The following is a 12,624-nucleotide window of genomic DNA, read 5'->3' on the forward strand; positions in this document are numbered from 1 at the left end:
TTTTGGCAAATACGAACAAAAATCGTCAAAAATAAGTTGTTCGAATTGTTCTTCGTCATTGGGAATACTTTGATTTGCCATGCTGAGATATTGTGGCAAAAGATCTTTTGCGACAGTCTTTGTTGTCGTTATTGTCTTTATCTACATATGCTAATCGCCGATAAAACCTATAAAACCTATACTTGCAATTTACGACGCTACGCAGATGCATTTCCTGCATAGAGTCAGAGACGTGGAAAAGAGCACTAATGACAGCATCTTTGGCCGCAAAAACTGCCATTGACGATTCGATGCTGCCGCTAAAAGATAGCTTCCGCAAAAGAGAGATCGTGGAAAATGACTTCTATCCCTTTCATTTGCTAATATCAACTCCAACATTGGCTAAAGCACTTCCATACACATATTTATATATCAGTTCTGTCATCACTAAACATGATGCACGCGAAAATAGTATTTAACAATGAAACCTGGTTTTGACTATCAGCCATTGTAAATAAAAAGCAAGAATTGCATGTGCAAATTAAAGTAACTTCATCTGGTTTGGTTCGTACATACAGATTCAATTACTTCACGCCAGCAGTAGTGGTCTTGGCTTGAACTCTTGAGATAGGATTCATTAAGTCCCTCGGGCAGTCCTCTGTCTTTAGCAGTAGTCTCTTTCAATTCCTATTCTGCCCTGCAAAAAGATATCAAGAAAATGCCAACCATTTAGTTGATCTTCATAATAATTAATTTCTAATATAGCAGAATATACAAACTGTAAGTGGAGATGGCTCACCAATATCTTGATACCCTTATAGATGAGTCAGAATATTATTAGCATATAAAGTAACTTTTTTTTACAATGAATGAAAATTTTAAACAACCAAGTGGGTTTTTCTTTTATAAGTATAACAACCAATATAAATAAGAACAATTATAAATGGACATAGTTTTAATGAGAGAGACCGAACCAATTTGAGAGAGCTTTCACAGGGTAGTGAGTGAGAAAAATTATGACAATTCCTACAGAAGACCAAACAGGAGGTTGCATAAAATTCATTTTGATAATTCCATTCAACACCAACACAATACAGTAGATATGGCCATATTTTACCGTTGAACTTCACTGCAATCATCTGCGTCAAACATGATTCACTAGTTCAGTGTAGTTTCCAAGTCCAATAATAACAATAGCAATAATGGTTCATTTAATGATTTCCAGATCATATGTATGCAATGCTCAACAAGCTATTCACACTTGATGCTATCTTAAGTATCCATAACCAATCCTATTTATCCAAAAAAAAAATCGTATCCATAACCAACCCTATCCATTTATCAAATGATTACTACTCTATTTACTTAAATGCATGGCAGGACATAAAGCGCATAAAGGGGTATAACTAAGCATGTATGGACCAAGCCTACAAAAGGACTAGAGACCACCTGTCTGGTAAAAGGTTGCATGTCCTTCCTGTCACTTCCTTTCTTGCCACATCCTAACTTGCTCAAAAAAAGCGACCAACAATGACATCATCCCCATCAAATGGCTGATCAACCTTCTTCAAAAGCTCAAAAAATAAAAAACATGCATCATGTCATACAAAAGGATGTCTAGACATCGACTGGAGTCTCTTTATGAGACTCCCTCTGAGACTGCAATTCCATCAAGCGAGTGTTCATCTGTTTCTCAAAGTCTTGAAACTGGTTCCTGAATTCTAGTAAATCAGTCTTCAATGCCTCAAGCTGGCTCTTGTATAGATCGGCATTAATCTTGTTCTTCTCATTCTCCTTGCTAATGCGTTGATAATCCCTATTGTTGCGCAATGAAAGAGATGGTTCAGGTGTAACAGAGTAGCCTAGACCTCTTGCATAACCTGATCGCTGTCCTAAAACCTCCTTGAACACCGCATTAGCTGCTTCATCGACATTCTGATCCAGGTCTCTCTCCTTCAACCTCTCAATCATCAGATTCTACATGACCATTAAAGAACACGATTACAATTGTACAAGAGGATTTCATTTAATAAACATCAACAGATTTAACTTACATAATTGTGTTCTGCTGTTTCGCTAATAAATCTACTCTTCTTCTTTGACCAATGCACTTCTTTATAAAAAGCTACCAAATTTGGGGCTTGTTCGTGCTTTATCATCAAAGACTTTGTTAGGTATTCCAATAACATAGGCACGAAAATTCACTCCTTTAATAGATGAATGTACTACTTAGAACTTACCTTTTCCTCCATAATCCTAACGAATGACTTCCTACCACCTGTGTGGTTGATCTGTTGTTTTTGCCTATTTTTTCTATTTCTCTTTGACAGCTTCTGTAATTTAATTTTTGAACATTACTTCCATCATTTTAGGGAAAGGATATCAATGCACCAAGCATATAAAAATCATAACGATTGAGTTATCACAAAGAAAGAACTTAATATACATTAATATTTACCTCGAAGCCTTGGCTTGACCACCTTTCACATAACACTTCCCATACGGGCTTCTCCACCAAGGTTGTCCCACCGGAAAGTGCCGCTTCGTGCGTTTCATAACCCAGATATACCTTGCGCAGTAGGTAGTGGAATGCATTGTACTTTCGAGCAAGTGTGTTTATCACACACTCACGGTGGGAACTTTGTGTCCAATCCAATACAAAGTCAGCCTAAGCATCATATATTAGAGAAAAGCCTTTTTTGTAAGACTTTTGGTTTGCATTAATAAAAAAAATATATGCAACCTTTCTTAAATAAATCATGGTACCCGAACACGATCAATGAGCTCATCTTTCTCCTCTTTGTGTACCATGGTCCAGCTTGCATGCCTCATGTTGGCATGACGTCTCACAATCGTTGTCACTCGTCCAGAAAAGACGTTGTAATTTTCGCACGAGGGACCTCTTTGTCCATCCTTAATATTTAAGGGTATCTTTCCAAATTTACGGAGGCGTTCAAACTCCGTGCCCTTTGCTGGTCCCCGACCACGTTTTCGAGTGGGCACATCTGATCAACAAAACCCCAATATCATTAATTGCAAAAGACCACAAATTGCCAAGTGAGTAAATGCCATAAATATAACTGTCAATAACAGTCAAACTTTCAACTTACCTTCAATATCTACACCCCTATGAGCCTCATTATCATCATCCATGGTATCATCTAGGCCAACAATCGGTGATTGAGTTGGATCATTTGATGATGTGTCCACTTCATTATCTCGCAGATTCAATACTGGAGGTTGTGCCTGTGTGCCTCTGCCTTCACCTATTGATACTTTTCCATAGCGTCCATGTCGTCCTTTCCGTCTTCCTCTTATGGATTGCCCCATTGTCAATACAGTGGATATTAGACCTGAACTTATGATAAGAGGAAAAATGGCTTATTAGTTTATTCCCCTATATTCATACACAAGCACTGACCATCAACCTCAAGAGGATTCAAAAGTAAAGAACCATGCTTACTAAATTAATCTCCCAACATAAATCTTACAATGACTCTCAGCTGATATTCTAAAAGTGAAAACTTCAATCTATTTATATAAATAAAAATCAACATATACATTAGAGGAACTTGCAGCATTGTATCCTATGATTGTCAACCATTAAATCATATAAAACATATGTAAACGAAAAGAGAAAAATTTGAAGGAAAAAAAAAAAAAAGCAAAAATGATCCATGAGAAACATTTGAATAACGGTAGGCAGCCATGGTAGAGGAAGGCGAGAATTTTTTTTTTTTTTTATAAGAAGAATTTATTAATCCACATAATTAGGCAAGGCCCAAGTGCACAGGAAGTATACAAGAGATGAACCTAATTACAAGCTAAGCGCTATGAAAAACAACATAAAAATCATTAAAACTAGTCCCATTCAATACAATAGCCGAAGCCCAAAGTAACAATGTATGAAAGAAAAAGTCCCTAAGCCCTCCGGATGAATGTTCCCTATTATCAAAGTAGGGACCATTCCTCTCGTTCCAAGTACACCACATTAAACATACAGGCACCATCTTCCAAACAACAGCAATTTGACGATTTCCCTGAATTCCTCTCCAACATGGCAATAAATCTACCACCCTCCTAGGCATTACCGATGCAATACCAAGCCTAGTGAAGATTTCATCCCATAAAGCCTTAACTACTTCGCAGTGAAGAAGACAACAATCCGCCGATTCACCATTTCTTTTACACATGAAACACCAATCTATTATGTAAAGGCCAGGCTTTCTCAACTTATTGATAGTCAATATTTTTCCATGGAAAGCCAGCCAGCCAGCCAGCCAGCCAGCCGAAAGCAATCTTGAGAGGAACATTACTCCTCCAAATACGCTTCCAAGGGAAAGCAATTGAAGAATGAGTTGACATAACCTTATAATAGGATCTGACCTAGAAGTTCTTATTCTCCGAATGAGTCCAAAGCAACCTATCCTCCCCTCCAGCCTTTACATTCAGCGTGTATAATGCACTGTAAAATGCAGTAATATCCCCCACCTCCCAATCCTGGACAGCTATAATAAACCTCACAAACCATTGAAGAGAACCAGTAGAAATGTCCATGTTGTCAGCCAATGAGGCACCCTTATCCAACGCAATCCTATAAAGAGAAGGGAAAGCATTCTTCAAACTTTCAAAGCAACTCACCACACCAAATATCATACCAGATTATTTGTGAGCCGGATCCCGACTAGATTTGTTCCTTGAGGGCCCTTTCGATTCGTTTTGAAGCTGTCTTTGGCCTTAAGGTGAATTTATCGAAATCTGAAATGGTTCATGTTGGCTTGGTTAATAATTTTGGCGAATTGGCTGGCTATCTTGGGCTGCAAGGTCTCATCTTTGCCCATGAAGTATCTTGGTCATCCCTTGGGGGCTTCTCATAAATCCAAGGCAATGTGGGATGGGATTGTTGAAAAGATCGAATGTAGATTGGCGGGTTGGAAGAGGATTTATTTGTCCAAAGGTGGTAGAATAACCTTAATCAAGAGCATGTTATCCAACCTCCCAACATACTTTCTATCTTTATTTCCTTCGTTGCAGGGGTGGCAAATAGATTGGAGAAGATTTTTCGTGATTTATTGTGGGGAGGTTTAGAGGATGAGAAAAAATTTCATTTGATTAAGTGGGATAAGATCTGTACCCCTTTATCTTGTTGTGGTTTGGGGGAGCCTTCAATAATGCCCTATTAGGTAAATGGTTATATCCAATGTTTTGAATACCGTACCGGTCAAGGCACTGGAACGAAATATTTCGATACCGGTACCGTTTCGGGATAGTCGATATATGAATAAATTATATATATAAATATATGTATATAAATTATATTTCAAAATAATAGTCTATATATAAATAAATTATATATAAATACATATATATATATAAATTATAAATAGCCTAGTCTTAATTGGGGGTCAAAAAATGAGCTTGGTAGTGTGAAAAAATGAAAAAAAAAAATTAAGACCGAAATATTGGCCAATACGGGCTGGTACAGCCGGTATTTGGGCCAGTACAAAATATATATAGTAGCTGTACCGGCCTAGTGGCCGGAACAGAAAATACCGGTCGTACTGGCCGGTACGGTACGGTATTAATAACAGTGGTTATATCAGTATCATCAGGAAGGTGATGCTCTTTGGAGGAATGTTATTGATGTTAAATAAGGGAGAATTTGGGGAGGTTGGTGCTCAAATGAAGTAAGAGGGGCATATGGTGTGGGAGAAATCCACATCATATGCCGAATATTTGTAGTCCCTGCCGAAGATAAAAAAGAAAGTGGTCGCTTTTTATATTCAAATGCAATTCATAACACCTGACACCTTTTTTACCCACAAAATCATGCGGCGAGCTGATTTTCACTAGAGTTAGGTGTTAATTGCAATCAAAACTACTTCCCCCGCAAAAGATTTGGCCTCAAAAATTAATATTTGTTGTAGATATAGGTCCCTAAAAATCCTGCTACAGTTACAAATACTACTATTCCCACACCACCCAAGAGACTATTGCTCCAACCATTGAGAAAACCAAAAATCTTCGAATAGCACAAGCATGGGAGTACAAATGAACTCACAACAACAAATATTGAACCAACAATGGCCAAAAGGTTCTCAAAATATGGAAATAATTGGGCAACAACAACCGTGCTAGTGAGTCATCCTATTCTGATAAGCATCAATTCTTTTGATTTTCTGATAGCCCATGTTGAAGGACAGTTGCTATTGGGGTTAACACTAATGCATACTTCATAACAGGAATAAGTAAAGTGGCATATATGTTAACAATGATGGTTACATGTGGCCACATGTGGCCACACACATTTCAATCCCATGCACAACGAAAAGAAAAGAATCTTTGTAAGTTAAATCTAGATAACTACAGGAGTAGAGAGCTTGGTGATTAGGGATTAGGAAAAAAAGAAATTAAACAAATTGGACAATTGTGTCTAGAGTACGATGAACAGATTGACGATTACTAAGTTATCGTTAGAGCTCTTGGTTATGCTATTCTTGCAGAAATCTCTCTCCATACAAGGAAAAACATATAATGATAAAAACAGAAGCTAAGAAAGACAAATAAAGCTAGAAGTTCACGCGATTAGGAGAAATATACACAACCATACAAGTTATAACTCACAGATTTATTCAAGGTACAATGGCTTGAATCTCAAAAAATGGCCCATACTTTCACATAAGAAAGCCCCAAAATTCAAGAATAAACTATGCTCTGCATATGTGCTAAACAGAAATCCATACCTGACCAAGTGACCAGAAATGGCCAAGTGAATAAATACCATAAATATTTTTTGATAACTGATAAATACCATAAATATTACTGTGAATAAGGGTCAAACTTTCAGCTTACCTTCAATATCTACACTCCTATGGGCCTCATTAGCATCATCCATGATATAATCTAGGCTAACATTCGGTGATTGAGTTGGATCATTTGATGATGTGTCCACTTCAGTATCTCGCAGATTCAATACTGGAGGTTGTGCCTGTGTGCCTCTGCCTTCACCTATTGATGCTTTTCCATAGCGTCCACGTCGTCCTTTCCGTCTTCCTCTTATGGATTTCCCCATTGTCAATACTATGGATATTAGTCCTAAACTTATGACAAAGAGGAAAAATGGCTTATTAGTTTATTCCCCTATATTCATACACAAGCACTGACCAGCAACCTCGAGGATTAAAAAGCAAACCATGCTTATTAAATTAATCTCCCAACCTAAATCTTAAAATGACTCTTGGCTGATATTCTAAAAGTGAAGACTTGAATCTATTTAAATAACTAATAGTCAACATATACATTAGAGGAACTTGCAGCATCATATCCTCTGATTGTCAACCATTAAATCATATGAAACATCTGTAAACGAAAAGAGAAAAAAATTTGAAGAAAAAAAAAAAGCAAAAATGATCCATGAGACAAACATTTGAACAACAGTAGGCAGCCATGGTAGAGGAAGGCAATATTATTATTTTTTATATAAGTAAGAAGAATTTATTAATCCACATAATTAGGCAAGGCCCAAGTACACAGGAAGTATCCCGGAGATGAACCTAATTACAAGCTAAGCACTGTGAAAACAACATAAAAGTCATTAAAACTAGTCCCATTCAATACAATAGCCAAGCCCAAAGTAACAATGTATGAAAGAAAAAGTCCCTGTTCAAGGGCAGTTGCTATTGGGGTTACCACTAACGCATACTTCATAACTTCATAACATGAATAAGTAAAGTGGCCTATATGCTAACAATGATGGTTACACGTGGCCACGCACATTTCAATCCCATGCACAATAAAAAGAAAAGAATATTTTTAAGTTCAATCCAGATAACTACAGGAGTAGAGCAGCTTGGTGATTAGGGATTAGAAAAAAAGCTCAACCCTTCTTTGGGCAAAGTATTGACTACTGATAATCTTAAAAGGAGAGGTCTGTTTATTGCTGATTGGTGTGTCATGTGCAAAAGGGAAGGAGAATCTGTAAATCACCTTTTTCTTCACTGCGAAGTGTCAAGATTCTTGTGGAATGAGGTTTTGAGTTGGACAGGATTACACTGGATAATGCCTAGAGAAGTGGTGGATTTATTGGTAGGGTGGAAGGGTTTGAGGGGCTGTAAGAAGGCGGCAAGAGTTTGGAAGATGATTCCTCCTTGTCTTATGTGGTGCATATGGCTTGAAAGAAATGGGAGATGCTTTGAAGATAAAGAACACTCATTGGGAGATCTCAGGGATTTTTTCTTGAGTACTTTGAATTCTTGGGCTAAAGCTTTTGTAATGGCGGATAATTTTCTGCATCTGTTTTAGTTTTCTGGTGTCAGTTTCTTTTTGTTTTTGGAAGTTGTAGGTGTTTCCTTTGTATAAGTCCTGTGTACTTAGGCTTATGCCTATTTCTTTAAATAAAATTATTACTTATAAAAAAATAAATAAATAAACAAATCGGATAATTTATGTCTAGAGTACGATGAACAGATTGACGATTACTGAGTTATTTTTCGGGCTCTTGGTTATGCTATTCTCGCAGAAATCTCTCTCCCTACAAGGAAAAACATATACTGATAAAACAGAAGCTAAAAAAGAAAAATAAAGCTAGACGTTCACGCGATTAGGAGAAATATACACACAACCATACAAGATATAACTTACAGATTTATTGAAGGTACAATGACTTGAATCTCAAAAAATGGCCAATACTTTCACATAAGAAAGCCCCACAATTCATGAATAAACTATGCTTTGCATATGTGCTAAACAGAAATCCATACCTGAGCGTGGTTAAGTTGTTCGAAAATCTTGATACTGCGAGCCACCACAGATTTCCAAATCTGCACTACGTTATGACAATTTCCATTAGGAGCAAAACCATAAATTTTACATACGCATCTAGGGAGAGAGGAGAGACAGAGAGAGAAATAGAGAGGTAGACACGCAGAGAGAGAGAGAGAGAGGGGGGGGGAGAGACCGGAAGAAGTCCGGAATGAAGAATCCTTTAAGAGAGATCGACCATCCAGAGGGCTAAATCAGAAGTTCGAGATGAATATCGTAGAGAGAGGACCGCTTTATCGTACTATTCTGTAACTATGCCGATCGATCTAGGGTTTGGTACACAATGACAAGGATCGGGGTCTCTCAGAGACTGAAGGAGAAGGTTCGGGATGGGAGCCGTGTACTTCCTACTGAAAGTTTAGCTCAACTGAACTCTAGCGAAGCACGTGGGTGAAGATGGGCCGGGCCTGTGGGCCCTGAATCAGGCAACCAGCTTGTGCACCTTCAATTATAGCATTAGTATTAGATTGGTTAACTGTTCTTTAAATTTTAACTAATATATAATTTTTTTACTTTTAATTAATCATTTAAAACTTAAAGTTTATATTAAATTAGTCATCACATTCTCTATAATAATAAAATTTTATTATTTTTTATTATTTTTTATTATTTTTTATTATTTATATTTTATTATTTTATTTTTATAATCTCCAATAACTTCCAACAAATCTTATTCATTTTTATTTTCATAATCTAACAATTTATAATATAATAATCTCATATATATATAGATGGTAAAATCTCATATGAATAAAAATTCTCATATTTATAATATAATAATATCAAAAAATAATTTTAGACTTGTTATAGTTCTTTTCATATTTAAAAAGAATAATAGATTTACTGTAGTCTATAGTTTGGATGAAAATAATTTAACTAATTTAATGTAAAGTAAATATGGATGATATTTGTTAAATTTAAAGATAAAAATATATTTGACTAATCCAATACCAATGTTATTAGGCATGCAACTTTTTACTTCATGCTTGTTTATTTACTGTTTTGTTCTTGTGGTTAATCTTGTTATGAATTTTTAATTGTAATTGCACCAATCGTATTAAAGTATAATTTTAGTAAGAATGAAATCGAATTTATATAAATTTTAAAAAACGTAGGAAATCAATTAAATATAAATCAAATAAATTTTAATCTAGTTCAAAAAGATAAGTTGTAAAATAAAATAAGAAATTCAGAATTAATAAACTAATCACAATAAAAAGAAGTAAAATAAATTCTAAGAATGTAAATTAATCTAAACAAAGAATAAACTATTAATGGAGAATGAATTAAGATTTTGGGATCCACTTCATTAGTTCATAGTAATATATTTATAAGGGTGTGACTACTATGCCGCCCCATATTGACCGTTGGGCGTATTGTCCAATGTAAAATTTTTTTTTTATATTTTTTTTTAATACATTTAAATATTTTTAAAAAATAAAAAAAAATCAATACACTTAAAATCACTTCCTTAATCACTAAGTAAAAAAAAAAAATTACCAAACTGTTAAATGGAGCGGTCACAATGAGTGAGCAAAGTAGTGTTTCTCTATTTATAATAATTTATTCTCTCTCGAATATCTATGTGATAATCTAGAAGTCAATCTTGTTATCATAAAAAATATCATCATTGAATTCTCATTTTTTAAGATAATATCTAAAGTATGTTATTATTCGCTCAAAATTTTTTAAATCAAATTATCACTTATGTCTGTTAAAACAAATCATAAAAAAGATTAGATTTTATTTTTAACAAAACTATAAATCAGTCTCTCAACTGATTAAGATTATTCTAGATCATGAGAAAAATATGATCGAACTCACGTAAAGAATTTTATCTCTCTCAATTAATATGAAGCAAAAATAATATATCGTGAAACATATAAATAGTTAAGGAAAAAATAATCTCATAAATAATATTAATAATCTTCAATGAGATTTCATCCTCAACTTTAGTTGTAAATTTAGCTAGATATATTTAAAAAAAATAAATTCTAAAAATTGCACGTAAATAAACATTAACACTATTTAAAAGAAGAAAAATATTGATAGTTAAGGAAATGTGTGTTAGTGAATATATATTTTTTCGACCGACTGCTGAGCTCCCGTCTCTCGTGCAGTACGTGATCTATTTATAGAGCTTGGCCAAGTCAATCTCCTTTCTCGTTCACTGCCTCAGAGCATTGAATGAGTTATGCATCTTTATATTTATTTTTATATTTATATAATACCTTTTTAAATTTATCTATATTAAATTATGTATCTTTAAAATTTTACATAACTATAAATAGTATTTCTTTAAATTTAAAAAAAATACTATTTACTCTCCAAATATTATTTTACTATTTTTTCTCTCTCCTACCATTTCAATAGCAGCTCTTAAAATATAAAATTTGTATTAAGTTAATGATACAAAATATTTCTAGCACATGTTAATATTTATTGATAAAATTACTCATTTTAATATATGAAATTGATAATATTTGAATATATGGAATTGGTGTTTTTGAGCATAGGTTAAATAATAGAATTTACAGTGAATATTAATTATATTTTATTATTATTTAGTTTATAGGTACATAATTCAATATAATTTTTTTTATATATATACAAAATTAATGCTTGTGCTCTCAGTGCCTCCTCCTTCTCCTCCTCTTTCTTTACCTGATCATCACGACAGCCTTCTCTCTGTCTTTTTTTTATTCACCTTCCCGTTGGTGATTGTCAGAGCAGCCTTCCCTTCACATTGTCAAGTTCACGTTTCCTGGCGTGCTTTGTTTCCAAGTTCACGTTTCCTTCATGTGCATGTGCATGTGCATGTGCATGTGCAGCACGCCAGCTGCTTTGTTTCTTTTGTTTTTTTGTTTTTTTACTCCTATTAATGCATGAGACACATTTGTCTTGTTTTATTATTGTTGATACGATAAAAATTGTTCAACAGGCCGGAATGGGAGAAATAATCATTCCCAGCCCACTAGGCCGACTTAGGCCTCGATCGGCGTTGTATAGAGTCCTCGTGCGTGAACTTGTTTCCCAAGCTTAATAAATCCTAGGCAGAGGAGTCCCGAGGAGATCATGAGGTATCGAGTGGGTAACTCTAGAGCAAGTGAGGTGTTGTCCCGAGCTGGTGGGGTGCCGAGTAGGTCATCTCCCAAGCAAGTGGAGGTGGAGGTTCCCAAGCAGAGGTGCAGAGCAAAGGAGGGATCCCGAGCTAAGTTTCATTTGTTTCCCGAGCTTAACAAATCCTGGGCAGAGGAGTCCCGATGAGATCATGAGGTACCAAGCAAGTAACTTCAGAGCAAACTGAGGTGTTGTCCCGAGCTGGTGGGGTGCCAAGCAAGTCATCTTCGAGCAAGTGTCTCTTGAGCAAAGTAAGGGTCTGTCCCGAGCAGCCGTTTCCCAAGATGCTTCCTGAGCCATGCTTCCTGAGATGGTTCCCTAGCCGTACTTCCCAAGCTTAGTAAGTCCCAGGTAGAGGAAGTGCCAAGCAGGTTTCTCCCGAGCAGGTGACTCCCAACCCGGTGGCTCCCAAGCAGGTGGTTCCTAAGCATATGGCTCCCAAGCTGGTGGGCTAAGGAGGGATCCCAAGCTGAGGGAGGCTGCGATGGAGAAAGAGTCATTTCCTGGGGCGACTTGGGCCTCGATTGGCATTATATAAAACTCCTGACAGTGTTCCGGTGCAGCTCCTCCCTCATCTACATGCGAGCAACCCGAAATGGGTCTCGATACCAGGTTCTCCACCCTTGCACCACCGCGGCTCAGCCCCCGTTCCACCAAGCACCATCATTGAGTTCCCCTCATGTTATGGACCACTTCCATGGAACC

At 36.0% G+C, this 12,624-nt stretch overlaps 1 protein-coding gene and 1 long non-coding RNA gene across 8 annotated transcripts; one reads left to right on the forward strand and one right to left on the reverse strand.

Annotated features, from left to right (window-relative positions):
• Window positions 1–377: 377 nt before the first annotated feature.
• Window positions 378–9,041, reverse strand: LOC121234676. Of its 7 annotated transcripts, none has more exons than XM_041130725.1 (10): window positions 8,978–9,041; window positions 8,739–8,798; window positions 6,832–7,074; window positions 3,090–3,332; window positions 2,746–2,984; window positions 2,438–2,647; window positions 2,220–2,312; window positions 2,034–2,129; window positions 1,429–1,956; window positions 378–676 (listed from the first exon to the last, which is right to left on the reverse strand). In XM_041130725.1, exons 3-9 carry the CDS (start codon window positions 7,049–7,051, stop codon window positions 1,597–1,599), a joined length of 1,461 nt encoding a protein of 486 aa, XP_040986659.1. In that variant the 5' UTR covers window positions 7,052–7,074; window positions 8,739–8,798; window positions 8,978–9,041; the 3' UTR covers window positions 378–676; window positions 1,429–1,596. The 7 variants fall into 7 exon arrangements, with proteins under 7 accessions (XP_040986659.1, XP_040986660.1, XP_040986657.1 ...); XM_041130726.1 differs by having other exon boundaries at window positions 6,832–7,079; window positions 8,978–9,040; XM_041130723.1 differs by having other exon boundaries at window positions 8,936–9,040.
• On the forward strand, window positions 3,840–7,769 carry LOC121234678. Its single transcript, XR_005934435.1, has 2 exons — window positions 3,840–3,882; window positions 7,630–7,769. It is a non-coding gene; the product is annotated as an uncharacterized LOC121234678 (long non-coding RNA).
• Window positions 9,042–12,624: the final 3,583 nt, after the last annotated feature.

Source organism: Juglans microcarpa x Juglans regia, chromosome 6D, assembly GCF_004785595.1.
Source record: "Juglans microcarpa x Juglans regia isolate MS1-56 chromosome 6D, Jm3101_v1.0, whole genome shotgun sequence".
Classification (NCBI taxonomy): Eukaryota; Viridiplantae; Streptophyta; class Magnoliopsida; order Fagales; family Juglandaceae; genus Juglans; species Juglans microcarpa x Juglans regia.

Coding starts and splice junctions, on each gene's coding strand:
- LOC121234676 (XM_041130725.1), bottom strand. CDS start 7,051: ATGGGGAAATCCATAAGAGGAAGACGGAAAGGACGACGTGGACGCTAT. Junction 3,333..6,831: donor TAGGAGTGTAGATATTGAAG/GTAAGCTGAAAG, acceptor TCATAAGTTCAG/GTCTAATATCCACTGTATTG. Junction 2,648..2,745: donor AGCTCATTGATCGTGTTCGG/GTACCATGATTT, acceptor TATGATGCTTAG/GCTGACTTTGTATTGGATTG.